Source organism: Anabrus simplex, chromosome 2 (assembly GCF_040414725.1).
Source record: "Anabrus simplex isolate iqAnaSimp1 chromosome 2, ASM4041472v1, whole genome shotgun sequence".
NCBI classification, from domain to species: domain Eukaryota; kingdom Metazoa; phylum Arthropoda; class Insecta; order Orthoptera; family Tettigoniidae; genus Anabrus; species Anabrus simplex.
In genome coordinates, this window is record NC_090266.1 from 671,299,958 (window position 1) to 671,320,694 (window position 20,737).

At 41.1% G+C, this 20,737-nt stretch overlaps 1 protein-coding gene across 4 annotated transcripts in view; it reads right to left on the reverse strand.

Moving 5' to 3' along the window:
* Nucleotides 1–20,737, reverse strand: part of LOC136863022 (actin nucleation-promoting factor WASL) — a 227,098-nt gene that overhangs the window by 141,037 nt on the left and 65,324 nt on the right. For all 4 annotated transcript variants that reach the window (XM_067139337.2, XM_067139336.2, XM_067139333.2 and 1 more), the window contains one exon: nt 5,065–5,292. In XM_067139337.2, coding sequence (XP_066995438.1) covers nt 5,065–5,283 — 219 coding nt within the window. In that variant the 5' untranslated portion in view covers nt 5,284–5,292. The remainder of the gene's footprint in view (nt 1–5,064; nt 5,293–20,737) is intronic.

Below are 20,737 nucleotides of genomic sequence, written 5' to 3' on the forward strand. Positions count from 1 at the left end.
GCCAAGATTCATCATTCAGCTACATCCCACACGGTAAATCAATGTGCAACTGAGGTGAGACGATGCAATTGCAAGCAAGGTCAATGTCAGGTACGCACGTACTATGCAATGTTACAAATGATAGGGAGGTCAATAGTAGGATAGAATAGATATAGTCAATACTGGACACTTCCATATTCTCCCGTACTAAACTGAGAAACATGTTGACAGTGGTCCACCCGACGCCCCGACCTTAAACATCTTCATATTCAGACAACACACTACACTTCTAACCACCACAGAAAGATGCAATACTTATTACTAGACCTCAAATTTTTAGGTGCTTGAATGTTATTTTAGCTGCTTAAAATACACACTCAAACTGGTTCTGAAATATTTTTAGGCAGCTTCAATTCAACGTATTTTAATAGGCATAAATTAAAATACAATGTTTATTTTGCTAAATTGACAACAACCCGTTAGGGGTATATTATATAAAAGAAGTTTCACTCACCCCTTTGTTGCAGACATCACAGAATATAATTTTACCAAACGATGTGAAATGGGGAAACTCCTGTAACCACTTTTTAATTAAAGACTACTTGGAACCTGACACTTTTGGCATAATTTGTGATGTATAGTGTACTACTACACTCAGTTTCAAGGCCATCTCGCTAGGTGCTCTGGCAATCACTGTCTTGCGATATCTCGCAAAGTGGCACGTATTTTCTATAGTGTATTTGGAATAAGTTCCCACTTCACAAAGGTATGGCATCAAAGATCAAGATTGCTGCATACTGATCACCACTCACATGTAACACTATTGTGCTGTCTTGGAGAAAATGTGTTGATTTTAAAAATGTAAACGATTTTGCCCTAGCACATACAGATTTTATGTCATTTGATATTAAATTAATTTTGGTGGATACTATACACAGCTCTTCATTACTGCGGTAACTAATATCTTTATAGCAAAACACATCAAACCACCCCTCATCTGTTTGCACACCCCTGAATTATCTTTAACTTGTCATGTTTTTAAAGTTTCAAATGTGCCTGTTATGTTGTCAGTGCACAACCAGAAAACGAGGAATTAATCAGCCATTGTTGACTCTGGAGAAGAGTGCCAGATCTTGTATATTTACCTTTGTTAAGATAAACTGGTTGAGTTGGCCATGCGGTCAGAGGCGTGCAGCTATGAGCTTGCATCTGGGAGATAGTGGTTTCAAAGCCCACTGTCGGCGGCCCTGAAGATGGTTTTCGGTGGTTTCCCATTTTCACACCAGACAAATGCTGGGGCTGTACCTTAAGGCCACACCCGCTTCCATCCCACTCCTAGACCTTTCCTATCCCATCGTCGCCATAAGACGGTGTTGGTTGAGATGTACAGCAAGTTGTTAAAAAAAAGAGAGCCTGTAAAGGAAAGTATGTCCTACCATAACACCTCAAAACTCTCAGTTGCCTTTCGTTGCTCACTACTGTTGGCAATGTGTGTGTGTGTGTGTATATATATATATATATATATAAAACAAGAGTTTTGTCTGTACATTGCTCAGAATTTGAAAAGAATGGTATTTCTGTATCGGTCATGTCTACAGTAACAAGGAAATGCATTTTTTACTTTTCCGTAACTTCTGTCTGTCTGTCTGTCTGTGTGTGTGTATGTATGTATGTATGTATGTATGTATGTATGTATGTATGTATGTATACGCATCACGAGAAAACTGCTGAAGAGAATTTGATGAAAATCGGAATGTAAAGTCGGGTGATGAACCACTACAATCTAGGCTATAAATTATTTTATTCACACTGAGTGAAATGGTAGTTTAGGGAAAGGCCTAAAATTTAATTCTCAAATATTTATTATATTAGTGGTGGTATCTTCACGAAAATTGGTATGCAAAGTTGGGGAATAAGTCGCTATAATCTAGGCCATCAATAATTTTATTCACACTGAGTGAAATGGTAGTTTAGGGGAAGGCCTGAAAGGTAAAAAATATATATATAAAAGAGTTTTGTCTGTACATTGCTCAGAATTTGAAAGGAATGGTATTTCTGTATCGGTCATGTCCACAATAACAAGGAAATGCATTTTTTACTTTTCCGTAATGTCTGTCTGTCTGTCTGTCTGTCTGTCTGTATGTACACGCATCACGAGAAAGCGGCTGAAGGGAATTTAGTGAAGAGCGGTATGTGAAGTCGGGTGATGAACCACTACAATCTACACAATAACTTATTTTATTCACGCTGAGTGAAATGGTAGTTTAAGGGAAGGCCTGAAATGTAATTCTCAAATAAGTTATTTATGTTATTTGTGGTTGTATCGATAAATAGTACATAATTAACATTACTTTAGTTATGTTGTAAGTTAGTAGTAGTTATTAAATTTCCGATCACTTATTAGCGAACGTGAAGTCAGCGAGTCATAAAAGACCAAGTAAAAAGCATTTTTTCCTACTTATTGGGTAGAAAGCTTCATTGTATTTCAGGAACTAATTTACATGTTGTAAGGCTTCTTGAACAAATAGAAGAAGATCCAGATAGGGAGACATTAAGTAAAGCTGTTGCCTTAGACACAGCTTTCAGATCACTCCTTATCCCACGCTGTGAAACTAAGCAAGTTCTTGCAAGATTCTAACATCTGCATTGTCTTACATTGGCATTGTAATAGGAAGGTTGAATATATTGAGATAAAATACCGATGAAAAGAGTAAAGGCATTTTTATTGCAGCAAGTGACATGCTGCTTCAACAGGTGAAGAAATCTGTCTCCCAAGTATTTGCAGCAGGCAAACTCAAATAATGAATGTGTCTACTAAGGAACCTGAGGAATACTTCAGGATGGTAGAAGGCTATTCTTACCTTTTGTCGCCCCTTTGTGATAATGTTAAAGTGACCCCTTTAGAAGGGGTTATTCCTAGTAATTTTTCTTAGTTTTCAGTAGACAAAATTATTAAAGCAGCGGAGATGTATGAAGCAAACTGCACAGCAACATGTGCTGAATGAAGAGCAGAAATATCACTATGGAGAAATAATTGGACAACGTCTCATCCAGAAGAAAATAGGCCAAAAATACGCAAATATTAGACTATAGCTACAAATATTTGCCACCCTGCCAATCATGACATCATCTACAGAGAGAAGTTTCTCGGCCCTACATAAGCTAAAACCCTACAAGTACTGTACAATCGAAGAGAACCGGCTTAATGGCCTTGCATTCGCAAACAACCAGAATGAAAGGGCAATAAGTGCTGAAGATCTCTTAAGTCAAAACCACGAAGGCTGGATATTTCTAACTGGTCAAATGTTGATTGATGTGAACTGCTACTACATAACTGTATATAGTAATGTTGATGTAGTACTTTAAACATTATTTAATGGAATTTTGTGGTGAAATAAATATCAATAAATTACTTTAACTAGCATTTCCTATACTGTAAAAATTTACTAGGGAAATTTCATCACTATGGAAGTAAAATATCCCAAGTACTTATATTTGCTTTGTGGTATGGCATTTTTAAATTAGCCCCTCCATTTAGGGAATTCTGGATCCACCTCTGCTGTTGGCAACCCTGAAGATGGTTTTTCCATGGTTTCCCCACTTTCATACCATGCAAATGTGTACCTTAATTAAGGCCACGGCCACATCCTTCACACTCCTAGCCATTTTCTATCCCAGCGTCAAGATTTAGAATGTTTTTAGAATGGATTTAGGATGTTAAACTAGTAGTATTTCTTATAATATTTTGTTTCCATGGAATTGCTTGTTGTATTCTTGATGTTGTTGTTGTTGGGTAATTATGTTTTAACTTTATTATCACAGTACTGTAAGTGACTATTGCCACCAGGATATTTCCCAAATGCGATGTATTTGTTCATAATAATTATACTTCTCTCTCTTGGTGCGATGTAAAGCAAATTGTAAAAAAGAAGAAAAAAACAGGCCATCAAGGAGGGTACTGAAAATTTGTTTTTTTATGCACATCGGACAGTAAAATAAAGAATAAACATTGGATAAACGAAGAATGGCCCTAAAAGAGAAAGCTCAACCCAAGGACAAAATGAAGTCATTCATACCAGTCTAGCTGATCCTAAAAAACTATTACAGCCTTCTTTGTACCTACAGTAAAACATGGGATCATGAAACAATTCTTAAAAGGTCTACACAAGAGTGATTTGTGGTTCAAGAATTTAAGCTGTAAATTTGCAGTATTGTCTGAAGCTGAGATAAAGAGAGGAGTGTTCAACAGGCCTCAAATTAGGACACTACATTTTTGGACACAATGAACAATACAGAATGTCAGGCATGGTGTGCTTTGAAAGGTGTAGTCAGTAACGTTTATGGAAATGTAAAAAATGTGCAATACGAAGAAACTGTGAGAAATATGATGAGAAGACTGCAATTACTTGGGTACAATATGAGTTTAAAACTCTACTTTTTGTACTCTTACTTTGCATACTTTCCTGATAATTTCATAACCTTGAGTTACCAACAAGGTGAAAGATTTCACCACATAATAAAAGAGGTGGCGAGAAGGACCCAGGGAAAAAGGAACAGAGGAATGTCTGTGGACTGTTACTGGTACTTGAAAAGAGGAGATACAAAAGAACAAAAATATAAATCAACATAGTCCACCTAAAGTGCAAAGAAAAAGTTCTAACTTTCAGTAACTGATCTTTCTTAAAGTCCGTAGTCAGTTTTATTTAGTAGAAAAATTCTAAATTTTGCATTCAATTTTTAATGCACCTTATTATACCAAAAATCCATACTTTTGCATTATTTTTGTGATTTGTAAGAAAAAGTTACTTGATGAGAGAGAAAAATGAACTTTACCATTCAATTTAGCATGTTGGATTTAGTTAAAATGACCGTTCACATTTGAGATAGTGGACAAAAGTATTTATTTCACAGGTTAACATTACCTGCACAACTGGCAAACTGACCATTAGCAACGTTTGTTATTCTCTTCTTCGATTCATAACAATCTAGTACTACAAAATTGCACTGCTTGTTTTCATCTACACAAACATGATGCAGAAAAATATTTTCAGAACATCAATATTTATAATAGAATATTCAAATTACCTCTGCTTCAAATGTATGAAGAAAAGGTTTTGGAGACTGATAGTCAAGGCTGTTGTACACTTCATGCTCCCACACCATCTGACGTCTAATAACACAATACAGGCGGAAAAAGTAGGATCGACGCTGACTGTCTTTGACCAGGCACAGCACACCAACGTCGTGCTTCCGCCATGTTGAATGGTCGGGACCATCGGTAAGGAACAGCTGGGCAATCCCCATCGCTAGAGCCTGAAAGTAACATCAGATTTCAAGTATATATTATTTGTGAAGAGTTAACAAAATTACATTTATTCATTTTAATAACCTTATCTATAACAGTCTCAAAAACATAAAGCTGCATTACAAAGCTATTTCTAACATTATAGCAAAAACCCAGCAATCACATAAATATGTCCCAAAATAAAAATTTTCTCACTTCTGCCTCCAAACTAGCACTCACACTCAGAACACAGAGGAAGGAGCTTGAATAACCCTTTCTATACTCCAGTTCGTATTAGGTCCATTACATTCCTCCCAGAAATACATCATGTTCTTTCCCAGACAAGTCGGGAGCACTTAATACCCAAGTAATTTGCTGTTCCCCAACAAATACAGTACACTTAACATACTCATGATCATGACATTACTAAGTAGAACCAAGTAAATCAAATATAACAGAACTCAATTTTATTGTTACTGGTAGAAGAGGGAAATCAATAGATACCGCACTATAATCAGTGGAAAATGGTAAATAAAAATGTAGAGAATCTGGGATGGTTTAAAGCAATTGTTGAGGAATGTGAAAACAGGTTTGTACCTTTAAAGGTGGTAAGGAATGGTAAAGACGCACTATACAGGGTGAAGCGAAATTCACGCACTCGGGCGTCGCAGCGCTACTCTTCACATGTCAGCAATAAAAAAATGTCTCTCACAAAAGTTCGTCCTGCGAGTATATCCTGCAGAAAAAGAACGTTGAAGAGTGATAACTTGGCAACACTGTAACCACATGTAGGGTAACTACCTCTGTCAGCACATACTAGTCGTGCTGTACAGTTGGTGCAGTGGATAGAGTTTTGGGTTAGCATGCAGGAGGTCGAAGGTTCGATCCTGGGTTGAGGCGCTTCTTTATTTGCTAATTTCCATCGGACATTACACACTGTAATACAGTAAGACACCGTTTCTTAGGTCACATGTATCCTACAATTACAAAATATAGTAACGCTGAACACGTAACGCATCTAGTAGATGAAGTGGTTCGAATAAATTCACGCCCACGATGTGGAAAGGGCGTCTTTGAAAGCTGACCAATGAAAACGAATGTTCGTGCATTTCTAGAATCGTAATATGCAAGTGCAAATCGTTTCTAGAGGACCCGCTGCAATCGCTGTTGATGATTAAGATGCCAGATACCATACCACCTGGACTACATTTACGAAATAAAAAACATACGCCTCAAACCAGGATCGACCCCCTCGACCTCCTGCATGCTAACCGAAAACTCTATCCACTGCACCAACTGTACAGCACGACTAATGGGTGCTGACAGAGGTAGTTACCTTACATGTGGTTACAGTGTTGCCAGATTGCCACTCTTCAACGTCCTTTTTCTCCTGGATATACTCGCAGGACAAACTTTTGTGAGAGATATTTTTCTATTGCTGGCATGTGAAGTCGCGCTGCGACGCTCGAGTGCGTGAATTTCGCTTCACCCTGTATTATACCAGAGAAGTAAAGAGACTAAGAAGAAGGTGCAGGTTGGAAAGAAATAGAGTTAGAAATGGCTGTGGTAGTAAGGAGAAATTGAAGGAATTTATTAGGAAATTGAATCTAGCAAAGAAGTCAGCTAAGGATAACATGACAAATAATTGGCAGTCATACAAATTTTAGTGAAAAATGGAAGGGTATGTTTAGGTGCTTTAAGGCAGAAAAAGGTTCCAAGAACGACAGTCCAGGAATCGTTGATGAACATGGGGAGTGTGTATGCAAGGATCTTCAAAATGCAGTAGTATTCAGTCAGCAGTATGTAAAGATTTTTGATCACAAGGATAATGTGCAGATTGGGGAGGTGATTAATACTAAAGAAGTATTAAAAATTCACCTAAGATAACAACATTTACAATAAGTAACAAAAGTTGAATAGTAGAAAAGCAGTGGAATTGATAACATTTCAGGGGATACACTAAAGACAATGGGTTGGGTTATAGTACCATATCTGAAGTACTTTTGATTATTGTTTGCATGAAGGAGCTATACCAAATGAACAGTTGCTATAGTAGCCCCCATGTATAAAGGAGAGGGTGATAGACATAAAGCTGAAAATTACAGGCCAGTCAGTTTGACATGCATTGGATGTAAGTTTTGGGAAAGCAATCTTTCTGATTATATTAGACATAGTTGCAAAATTAATAACTGGTTCGATAGAAGGCAGTTCAGGTTTAGGAAAGGTTATTCCACTGAAGCTCAACTTGCAGGATTCCAGCAATATACAGGGTTATTTACCTAACATGTTACACGCAAATAACTTCTAAACCATTAAAGATATCAGCATTCTGTTTTCATATTCGTAAATGGTACGCAGGGTCTTGTAAAATAACGTGCTACTTAGTCTCATGAGGTGATTAACAACCGAGATATTGATACTAACTCCATATTTTTAAATGGAACGGCACAAAATTATACAACTGATTTAAAAGTTCATCTGCGTACAAGTTCAAATAAGTAAGTATTTTCAAAATCGGACAATTACTTTTTGAGATATAAATAAGAACAGCATGTGCTGTTTTGCATGCCACATCTGATGGCGTGAAGTCAGGCAAGGACATATTGAGGCGCAAGCTGCTTCCTGGCCTTGATTCCAGCCACAGAATGGATACCAGGCATGTACTGTAAACATAATGTGATGCACCGTAACATACCCTGGGTGTGAAACGTTATTGTATGACTGGCGAACACACAACGGGGAAGGGAGATTAAAGTTGTATTGTTTTGTTTTGACATGTAATAGGCTGCGCTCAGTTTCGCGTTTTTTCTGACAGATGGGAATGCGAAGGATTTGGAAAGAAAGTCGGCCGTGGCCTATCACAAAGGTACCTATCTGGTATTTGCCTGGTGTTGAACATGGGACACCATGAAAACCAATGTCAGGTTGGGCGAGGCAGGACTCGAGTCTACGCTCTCCCGAATGTACGCTACTACAGTCGCGCTGGAGCTCTGCGGAGATTAATGTGTGTAAAGTAAAACATAAATAATATTGTTGCTGCCATCTCACTACGATCAGCTCTGAACATTTGCTTTTCTAGAAGGAGCTCTTCCGGTGTTTTGTGTTATGTTTATTTCTCAACTCAGAGTAGTATGAACTGTACACTAAAACCAGTGACAATTGTAGCTTTCGTTATGTTCCCGTCAAGGCAAAGTACTTATTTTATTCGTTTTAAACACATCAACCCTTTCTGTCCTGTCATGTGTTCGCCTGTCATACACACTTTGCAAACCCATCACAAGCGTACGGGGTGCTTACATGCATGGTACCCATTCTGTGACTGAACTCACTCCCAGGAAACAGCTTGCGCCTCAATATGCCCTTGGCTGACTTCACGCCGTCTGATGCGGCATGCAAAACAGTGCATGCTGTTCTTACTTATATCTCAAAAAGTAATTGTCCTATTTTGAAAATACTTACATATTTGAACTTGTACGCAGATGAACTTTTAAATCAGTTGTATAAATTTGTGCTGTTCTATTAAAAAATATGGAGTTAGTATCAATATCTCGGTTGTTAATCACCCCATGAGACTAAGCAGCACGTTATTTTACAAGACCCTGCGTACCATTTACGAATATGAAAACCGAATGCTGATATCTTTAATGGTTTAGAAGTTATTTGCGTGTAACATGTTAGGTGAATAACCCTGTATAGCAGATACCTTCGATTTAGGAGGTCAAGTGGACTGTATCGCAACTGATCTAGGTAAGGCATTTGACAGGGTAGATCATGGGAGATTACTGGCAAAAATGAGTGCAATTGGACTAGACAGAAGAGTGACTGAATGGGTGGATATATTTCTAGAAAATAGATCTTAGAGAATTAGAGTAGGCGAAGCTTTATCTGACCCTGTACTAATTAAGAGGGGAATTGCTCAACGCAGTATAATTGGAATTTTATGTTCTCTTACATATATAAATTATATGAGTAAAGAAATGGAATGTCTACCAATATGCTAATCCTAACTACAATATAAATGACATTACAGAAAAAACCAATATTATCTTTAATAAAGTTATTCCCACCCTACAAAATGATTACCTCAAAATAGTTAATAAACAGAACACAGCACGTTTGAAAAAACCGCCGAACGACATGCCCAGCTCCATCCCTCCCCCCACAACAGCCACTCTCACTACCCCTGACTACAGCCAATATAAGCCTAAGGCAAACGTGTAGCAGTACGCAGCGAGCTCTCAAACAGAATGCCACCCAACCACAAGAACAGCAGTAAGTAAGAATTCATTTCGCACACATCCTTAGGCATTCCTTCAAACTCACAACACTTTACTCATATCAGTTTATCTTTCACAGATAACCATAGAACCGGCACACAGATATAGACAAGGAAGGAGTTACCACCAAAATCCAAATTCAATCAAATCCACAAAACCAAGACTTCTTCATCTGCTACAAACCTTTAAGAACAAGATTTTGTTTACAGCGGAGCCACATACTGTCTTTGTCCACACTACTGGATCATTTAATGATGTGTTTTTATCATAAGCATACATGAATACATCTTTCAGTCAAATAGAACATTCTCAAGAACCTATACCTTGGTTTACGAGCAAAAAAACAACCGATATAAATACATGATTACAAGACTCTAACATGGAAATCTGAAGAAGGAATATGCAAGACATGAACTTTTAAACCCAAATATATGGTGTTTAGTGTTTTTAATGTGTTTAATGTGTATGCACAATTTAGCTTTTAAGCTTAGGCTAACCTTTTACAATCATATTTAAAACTCATAAACAATTTTACTTTTACAAACTTACAAATGTAATGACAACATACATCCAACTCATACCCCCATTAGACATCTGGATGTGCTAATGGATGACATCTTTTCAGACAAGTAACAAAAACCAATGCCTAATAGATGTAAAACCATGATATGTCAGCTGATGATGACCAAATAGGATCGAAACCAGCACTGGTGCAAGTCATTTACAATAAACAGTATTGATAAGGTGGAATTTCTTTCTTATCCATATATGTGTAATCAGTCAATAGACATGAAACTCATAAATAACAAAAAAAAAAAAAAAAAAAAAAAAAAAAGTCAGGGATTTTCTTTTCAATTATCCACTCTACGAAAGTATTTCTTACGATTCCTTCAATTGAACCATCTATTCTCTCAATCTGATATGCGCCATTATCAAATAGGAACCCTGTAAAAAGCCGACTCTGCACATCCAATAGAATATGGAAATAGGATGTCATATCCATGCCAGTAAAAAAAGTTTTTCCATCCAATTGCCTGATGATATCTTGTAGTGGAGGAAGGGGGTCATATTCGAGAAAAAGCCATTCATTTAGAGCAAACTCGCAAGCTGCCAGCAGGGTTCATCTCTATCGCCAGAGGATTGATGTAGGATGTAATACATTTGGAAATAATTCCATCAGCTTCCATCTGTTTAATTCATTTCCTTGCTTCATCACGGTACTTGTTAGGCACTGGATATGGCTTCTTCTTATAAGGGGATTTAGCCTTAACTTCAAAGTGATGCTGGAAGTTTCGAATTACTCTGGGCTTCTTATCAAATACATCAGGATAAGCTTGAAAAAATTTCTTGCTCTGCAATAGCTAAGTCAGGAATGGGTGCTGGGCTTTCAACTGTACTAATTACCGATGTGAGGTATGCTTGACCCATGTCGAATTCCTCTATAATGGGCTCCCCTAAATTGGGATCACCCTTTTTATCACATCCAACAGGTCCTTCTTCAGGATTTTCTTCTTCATTGACTGACGCAGCATCGCTGATCCTACCATCAATTTCTATCAGAGGAGAATGAATCCCATGAATCCTGGTATCCTCTCCAATTAGCTGCAATTCTACAGACCCCAAGTTGTATAAATTAATGACATTAGCCGCATTATCTATAATCCCTTTAAACTTGATTATAAAGTCCGAGCCTAAAATGATGATAAACTTCATATTGGATGTCACCAGGAATACCTGTTCAAAGGATATCCCGTCAAAACAAAACTCGATGAAAGCTTGGTATTTACAAGGGTGGGCCAGAAAATAATGCACAATTTTTTTCTCAGCCCCCTACAATTGTACGAATGCGAAACTTTAGATATGAATTTTTTGAAGTTTTCAGAGTGCGCGTGAAGTTTCCATTTCTTCCGACAGGTAGCGTACTTGCAACAATAGTTCAACATGGTGTCTGTAAGTGATGTATAAGTAGCGTGTAGTCATTGAATTTCTCACTGTAGAGCAAGAAACTCTTGTAAACATTCACAAATTAAAGATTAAAGAAGGAGCAGATTAAAGGAGCATCAGTAGTCGATGTAAGTACGGTTAGTTGCTGGGCACAGAGGGTGAGGCCATCTAAAAGCAGTTCAGTAATGTTCCAGGATTTGCAGTGGTCGGGAAGGCCATCCACGGCTGTCACCTGACACGATGCGGCGTGCTGATGTTATCATTCATGAGGACCGACGCAGAATGACTCTGCAGTTGGCATGGGAGCTGTCAATCAGCAAAGGAAGTGTGGGTGTAATCATCAGTGCTCTTGATTAAGCAAAAAAAGTGTTCAAGATAGGTTCTGCGCCGTCTTACAAAGCAACACATAACTCTCAGAAAAAAACATTTCTTCTGAGTTGCTGAAGCTGAGGGGGAAGCCTTCTTGTCCCGGATTGTGACAGGTGATGAAACCTGGGTTCACCATTTTGAGCCCGAAACAAAACTGCAATCGATGGAATGGTGCCATCCTGTCTCTCCACAGAAGAAAAAACTCAAGGCAACTGCTTCTCCTGGTAAGGTCATGATCACTGTGTTTTGGGACTGTGATGGTGTCATACTCATTGATGTGATGCCGAGAGGCACCACCATTAATTCTGAGGCATATGTGAACACATTAACCAAACTCAAGAAGCGCTTCCAGCAACCTGGACGCCATAACAACCCATATGAATGTTTGCTTCAACATGATGACACCAACCCTCACACAAGTTGAGGACATTGGAACACATCACAAAACAGGGTTGGACAGTGTTACCCCACCCACCCTATAAGCCTGACCTAGCTCTCTCAGACAAGGAGGCGTACCGCCAGGGCATACACGCTCTTGTCTCGCTGCAGGAAGGCCATAGAACAGGAAGGAGATTACGTGGAAAAATAGGGAGTGTAGAATAAACATCATTCTTTCTTGTGTACCAAGTTTTATTGTGTTCAATAAATAATTGTTGAAGGGAAAAAATGTGGTCCATTAGTTTCTGGGCTACCCTCGTACATCAGATACTCTTGTCAGGAATAACACCTCGTACCTTTAATTGAGCTACTGGTTTCACAAGTACGTCATATTCTGACTTTCTAGTGTCTAACATTTTATCCTAAATGAGAGATGCTTGTGCACCCAAATCAATTAATGAAGAACCTTGGATAAGTCCAATGTCAATGGAAATTATTGGCAAGTTTTGCTGTATATTTGAGCTATATAATGTCACGTCTTCATGGAGGTGGTCATAATCATCAATGTGCCAGTAGTTAATACTGGTCACAACGCATGGTTCTCCCACCTCGTTTTCAGGCGATATCCTTGTTAAAAATTTTAATTTTTTTAAAACAGAACTTGTTGGCCCAGGGTGTTGTCCAGTGTTCAAGTGTCTTCTATTGTACTCTTGGTATGCCACAGACATTGCACCTGCTTGATTGCTGTCCTGGTAATCTTTCTGGAAGTATTATTGTGTTTCTCTCCATCTCTTGTCAAGCGCCGCTAGGTGAGAATCTGAACTTTCATCCGGTTGCTCTGAGTTCTCCAGGTTGGTCTGTAGTTGTAAGGTCTTTTCCCACGATATGGTCATCTCTCATACCCTTTGTAAAGTAAAGCTCTTGGAGATTCTGTTTCTTCCCCTCGTGTACTTTGGTGACCTTATCTTGTACTGCAAATAGAACCGAATGTGTTGTCACATCCTCTGGTTTATTAAGTTTATTTCCAGTCTGGATGTGTGCCATATCTAGCCTGCGCAATATGCCATCCAACTGTCCCAGACAAGAATTTCTTACACGTGTGTAGGATATTGCAAAATGATGACTTGAGTTAATTCCTTTTCTGGTAATGGAGGGTCATTAATTGCATCTTCTTGAGCTGAGAGATAAAAAAATCAGAGTACCAAGAAGAATTTACAGAGGCATTGTACGTTTTTAAGTACAACTGCAACTTTATCATGTACCGAGTCTCCGTGTTCAAAAAATGCTTCAGTAAAGCTTCTTTAAAGTAGTAACATGTTTTCATTCTAAATTTGAAAGCGAAAAACCACGCCATTGCTCTGCAATCTAGCAATTTGGAGGCTACTCTTAAGTCGTTTGTCTTCCCCTAACTTGGTCTCATGAAAGTATTCTTCTATGTCGGGGAGATATTTTTTAGCTGTGTATTCCTCTTTACCGGAAAACTTAGTCGGTTTCTCATCTGGAACCCAGATAACAGTTGTGATGGGGTTTTCTCCCGTAATACCGGATGAATTTGAAAATGACCTCGACATCTCTTTCCTTTCTAAATTTACGGCATTAGTTCAGCCCGTAGACCGGCATAATTTGTAATGTTACAAGTGAGTGGAATTAGTGAAATCTTACTTGGAGAGCGTCTCGGAGGAGATGTGTGTTCCTTGCGATGTTCAGGAACCCACCATCCTGCCCCAAGAAGCACATTTACTTTTAGGACCTAATTAAGAAAGTTATACGCCATGTTCATTTCTGAAGTAGCTACTTGTATTCTTATTGGCCAATGTAAAGTGGCACGTGACCTCCTTCACGTAAGTATGCTGATGATAATCCGTTGCCAACCGCAGCACAATAAAAGCGCTTCGCGGCTTCTAACAGCTGTCCAGACCAATGGTCTTGTCCACGGCAAGAATCCTAACCGTATACGAAACTAGGGGCCTAACGCCGCTTCGCAGCTTCTAACCGTCCAGACCAATGGTCTTATCCACGGCAAGAATCCTAACCATCCAAACCAATGGTCTTGTCCACAGCAAGAATCCTAACCGTCCAGACCAATCATCTAGTCTAGATCCTATCCTAAACCTATATGAAACTAGAGACCTAACGCCACTTCTAACCGTCCAGACCAATGGTCTTATCCACGGCAGAAATCCTAACCGTCCAGACCAATCATCTTGTCTAGATCCTATCCTAACCGTATACGAAACTAGGGGCCTGAGGCCGCTTCGCGGACGGCAAGAACGGGGAACAATTCGAAGCATAGTTCCTAAGTAGAGAGGTTGGCAGCACAGAGCACTACTGCAGAACATCCTTTCCAAGAAGGCTGCGAGCGAGAAAACAAATGACAGTCGTTAGGCGTAACAGTCCACGGGCTGAACTAATGATAAATTTACTACTTTGTCATTTATGGTTTCTATTTGCCTTCTCATTTCAATTTGAATGTTGTCAACAGTGCCTTCAATTTGTTAGCTGTTATGAAGTTGGAAGAATTTTTTGTAGGTCTTCCCTCACAGCTTCTATGACCTGTGTTTTAAGAGAATCTCTCGGAGATTCCACACTCTGTAATAACCGAGTGTTGATTTTGGTGAGCTTATTATCCATTTCAAGATTAGTGTCTTTAAACCTTTTCCCAATACAAGTGCTACACTGGCTGAATCTTAATTCTAAGTTTGCATTTGACTCGACAAACTTAGCTTCAACGTTTTATTGACCTGAGTGACTGATTCTGTTAAAATGTTCAAGACTTGCAAAATACTATTGGATTTGCATTAGACTCATTAAGTCTACCAAAATTATCAGATTGTATTAACCTACGTTCTAAGTTTGAATTGCTTTCAGTGAGCCTATGTTGAAGACTTGCACATTTCAGTAAGCCTAGTCTCTAAATTGGAGTCAGTTTCATTTTCATTAAGCCGAAGGGATTCTATTGCTGCTAATATATTTTCTGTGTCGGCTAAATACACTAATTTCCACAACATATGAATGAGACTGAAAACATCTGTTTGTGGGGAACATTACACTTACTGACTTGCCAGCTACAGTTAACACGGGCTTTATATTGTCGTTTCCTACAACGCCATCCATAGATGACAATATGTAAAAAGGCACTCAATGTATTTGTTTACTATATCTTGTTTCAATTATGCTGCCATAGAAATCATAAAGAAGACGGGCAGTCTACACGCTCTGACCAGCGTTGCCTAGTGTGACGAGGTCCAGCTGCTGCTCTCTAGGTTCCTGTGGCGGAGGGATGACGTAGTTTCGCCACACCAGCCCCCCACGGAGTCGAGGTAGTCACGGCTGAATGTAATCCCGGAACCAAACTCTTCGGCCGATGCGAGTTCTAGGTGCCAAGTCGCAGGATAGTGGAGCACTTTTAGGTGCCGGTGATGCTGCCGCTGTGTCATTGTGGAGAGTGTTCTCTGGGCTGATGCAATGATCCTGAGTGGTATGTTGTCCAGGTAATGGTGTGTTATCAGCCAGGAGGAAAGCAGGTTTTATGCGATCAATGCTGATGCGGACAGGCTTGCCTCTTATCTGCACAGTCAGTGTCCTATCACTTCGATCTAACACTCGATGTGGGCCGTGTCATCACATAGGTAGACATGAGTACAAGTGCTCAAGTCCCTGAACATGAAGGTGGAATGTTGATCATGCCGTGATGCTGGCAAAGGACGTAGTCGATTCATTTGTTGGTGGAGTCTGACTACAAAGCCTGAAGTGTCCTCAAGGCGGTTGTCTGTCGTGGCACAAAGCATTTCTCCTGTAAGTCGAATTGGTTCTCTGTAGACTAGCTCTACCGACGAAGTGCCAAGATCTTCTTTATGCGCACTTCGGATACCAAGTAAGACAATTGGTAAGGCTTGCAGTCAAGACATATCAGGATGGCACATGATGGCTGCCTTGAGTTGACGGTGGAAACGTTGGCACAAGGATGCCAGCTGGTTGCCCGGGAGCGCGATGTTCCGGTGAGAATCCCCAGGTTTCGGAACAACTGAGATTCGAACTGTCTGCCTTGGTCGGTCGTGATACGATGTGGTGATCCAAAGCAAGAGATCCAGCAAGCTACAAAAGCTTCGGCAACGTCTTTGGCTGTGATGCATTCCAGTGGCCAGACTTCTGGCCAACGGGTGAATCGATCCACTGCTGTCAGACAGTAAGAGTAATTTCCAGCAAGAGGGAGTGGGCCGATGATATCCAGATGGACATGCTGGAAGCGAGCAGACGCTGGGGTAAAGTTGCCAATTGGAGCGTTGTTATGGCGCGTGACCTTCGAGCGTTGACATGCCTGGCAGGCTCGTGCCCATGTACGGCAGTCTTTTTGCATGTGGGGCCATACGAAGCATTCTGGAAACGGGCGGTCGCTCCGGCACCAGGATGACTTAGACCGTGAAGAGAATCAAAAGCTTGTCTGCGAAAAGGTGCAGTGATAAACGGTCTGGGTCAACGCGTTGAAGTGTCGCAGAACAAAGTGAAGTTGGTTCCTGGTATCTGGATTTGCTGCAACCGAAGTGCTGATTTGCGGTTCAACAGATCAAGGAGTTCTGCATCCCCTTCCTGTGATCGTGCCGAAGCGCAGAAGTCCAAGATGCTACTGGCAACTCCGTTGACGCGAGACAGTGCATCTGCAACTACGTTGGAGGAGCGTTCAATGCGCTGAATGTCCGTTGTGAACTGAGCGATGAACAATAACTGGTTCAGCTGCACAGGTGGTAGTTTGTCGCGACGTTGCTGGAAGGCGTAAGTCACGGGCTTGTGGTCTGTATAAATTGTAAACTGCTGGGCTTCCAAAATGTATCTGAAGTGCTGCACTGCTTCACAAGCTGCAAGCAACTCCCATTAGTAGGCTGGCCATTCGGTTTGCTTCGGAGACAGTTTGCTAGAGAAGAAGGCTACAGGCTGCCAAGCATTGTCCACGTATTGCTGGAGGCTAGCTCCAATAGCGCTGTTGGATGCATCACTGAACAATCCCAATGGTGCTTGCAGATCAGGATGCGCTAGGAGCGTAGCTTGAGCGACGCTTTCTTTACAGGCGGCAAAGATGCGTTCCATTTCTGGTGTCCAGGGTACCTGTTGAGAGCCGCGTAAACTGGATACAGCTGCGTGGAGTGGAGCCTGGTACTGCGATGCTGAGGGAAGGAATCGGCGATAGAAATTGATCATTCCCGGGAAACGTTTATCACGTGCAGTTTTCGGGAGAGGAAAATTCTGTATAGCTGTGATGCGTTCCGGCAGTGGTCGGGTCCCTGCGGCGGAGACTTCGTATCTGAGGAAGGTGACTTTCGGAGATGCTAAGACACTCTTGGTAGCATTGATGAGGATGCCATACTCAGAGAGGCGGTGGAAGAGAGCTCACAAGTGGCGCCTGTATTCTTCAGAACTCTTAGAGAAGACCAAGATGTCGTCGACGTACGCAAACGTGAAATCCAGACCTGATAGTACTTCGTCTATGAATCTTTGAAAGGTCTGACCAGCATTGCATAGTCCGAAGGTCATGAAAGGAAACTCAAACAGTCCAAAGGGCATCATGATTGCGGTCTTTGGAATGTCACTTGGGTTCACGGGAATCTGGGTGTAGGCCTTCACTAGGTCAATAATGGAGAAAATAGTGCATCCGCGGAGCTGATGGCTGAAATCATGGAGATGCCGAGGTGGATATTTGTCAGGAATGGTCCGTGAGTTTAAGGCACGATAATCTCCGCAGGGCGGCCAGCCTTCGTCCTTCTTCGGTACCAAATGGAGAGGTAACAACCAACGACCCTCAGAGCGCCGTGCTGTACCTTCCAGAAGCATGACATCAAACTCCTTCTTAGCAATCTGGAGACGATCCGGGGCGAGACGACGAGCTCGGCAGGAAACAGGTGGTCCTCGTGTAGTGCGGATGAAATGTACCGTAGAATGGCGTACTTCTCACAGGGCTCCAGATGGACGAGTGAGGTCAGGATATTCCTTTAAAATTTCATGAAACGTAGTCGGTACATTGAGAGCCTTCACACTGGGTTGTAGAGAGTTAGCAGTTTGGACGTTCACTGATAAGCCTGTGATGCCGTCGACCAAGCGTTTGTTTCGACAGTCTGGCAGAAGATAAGAGGCAAGGAAGTCTGATCCTATGATGGGAAGTGCGACGTCGGCAACAACAAATTTCCATGAAAGTTCTCGTCGGAGTCCGAGGTTCAGTTTCATATGCATAGTCCCGCATGTGTGGATTGTGGAATTATTGGCAGCTGCGAGTTCATAACTGGTCTGATGGCGACACCCCTTCAGGAATTTATGCGGGAAGCAACACAAATCCGACCCAGTATCGATCAGAAATTGATGTTTACTGTTCTTGTCCGTGATAAAGAGGCGGTTTCCATCTGTTGGGCAACCATTTACCGCCTTCACTGGTTGCCGTTGGAGTTTGACGGAAAGCTACAAGGTGATTCGCATTTCTGCGCCTTTTCGCGAAAGCGGAGATGGTACCAGCAGACACCTTGTGCACTGGCTGTCGGAGAAAGACCTGCGTTTGTTGCTAGGACGGCTTGGCCGATCCCAGGAACGAGAGGGTTCACGGAAAGAAGTTTGCAGTGCTGCCATCTGATGTGAAAGTTCATCTATCCTCTTCGCGAGCTAGCTCACCTCACTAACTGGTGGTGTACTCACGGCGTGAACAGCGGCGGGAAGCGACACGGTTGAAACCTCCGAATTTTGTCGGCCAAGCCGGCAACCTTATCTAGCTGCATCTCACTCTGAGTTTGTAAAATGGCCTGTACTTGTGACGGCAGGCGCTGTATCCATACCTTTCTTAAGAGGTTATCTTGTACTTGTGTGCTGCCCGCGAGAGACCTAAGGTCTCGTAAGAACTGGGATGGCTTTCGGTCACCGAGCTCCTCCTCCAAGAGCAGTTGACAAACACGTTGCTCTTCCGATAGGGAAAGACGCCGAATGAGTTCGGTACGCAGATACGCATATGCCTTTTACGCCGGAGGGTTGGATGAATGTCGTCGTTCAGATCGGTTTAGTGTGCGAGAGAAGAACGCAATGGGGCGTCCTTTTTCTGTTAGTGTTGCCCCAATGGTGTGTTCTAAAGCATCAATCTCTACAGTGAACATAGCTTTATCATCAATAGCTGATACTAGTGCATTTTTCACATCATCTTTCAGCGCTTTAAATGCTTCAATAGCTTTGTCATTTAATGGAAAACTACCACTTCAAAGGTTATGTATTTTCTGGGAGAATCTTGGGATGAAGTTGGCAAAATGAGCGAACATGCCCATCGCTCTTCGAAGAGAAGCAGTGTCAGTTGATAATGGGAGCTCTTGTAAAGGTGTCAATCGGTTGGGATCTGGACGAATTTCATGATTGGAGATGATATAACCTAGTAGCTTTATTGTTTTGACCGAATAAACACACTTCTTCTCGTTGATCGTGAATTCATACTTTTCCACGGCTTTCAGGAACTTCTTCAAATTGAAGTCGTGTTCTTCCTTGGTCTTGCCACCCACAATGATATCGTCTAGGTAAGTAGTAACCCCATTAAGTCTTTCATTTTTTAGGATCGTATCTATGGTTCTTTGGAAACAAGGTACTCCATTTGTGGGGGCAAATGGAATCCGTTTGTACTGCCAAAGTTTACAGCATGCCTTGAATGCTGTGTAAGGGCGATCCTCCTCACAGATGGGGATCTGGTGATAGGCGTTTTTCAAGTCAACTGAACTGAACACTTCATAATTTGCTACTTTGTTGACTATACCCTCGATACGTGGGAGTGGGTAAGCATCCAGCTCGGTATACTGATTTATTGTTCATGAATAGTCAACTACCATACGGCGCTTGTGGTTTTCTGATTGGGTAACAAGAACCTGAGCACGTCATGGAGAAAAGCTTTCTTCTATAACATCCTCATTCAAAAGTCGTTGAACTTCTTGTTCAATGAATTTGATATCAGTTGCTGTGTGGCATCTGGACTTTATGGCGATTGGCTTGCAATCTGGAGGTATATTTTGGAAAAGTCGAACAGGTTCGACCTTCGCTACTGTTAATCCGCAGATACTCAGAGGTTCTCTGTGACCCCCAAACTTAATCTCTACAGATGAATGATGGCCAAGTATATCATGTCCTAAAATGACATCAAGAGCAACGGTCTGTCAAAATGTTAAGTTCAACATCTTTGTAAACGTGGTCTTCAATTTTTATATCTATAGAACAGGCTCCTTTCACGAAAGAGCTAAGCGACGTTGAAGCCATAGTAACAGTAAGGCCACTAGCAGAAATAGGTACTTTGAGCTTTTGGACCAGCTTCTCGGAAATAAAACTTGTTGAACTGCCCGTACCAACTCGAGCGTTGGTCTTCATTCCATTCAAACGGATGGGTATTATAGCTTTAGATAAACAACCCATTGGAGAAATAGAAGCTAAAAGTATGGTATGACAATGGCAAGATTTGTTGGAGCTTTAAGATTTTGAGCTCTTACACACCTTTGCGTAGTGGCCGATT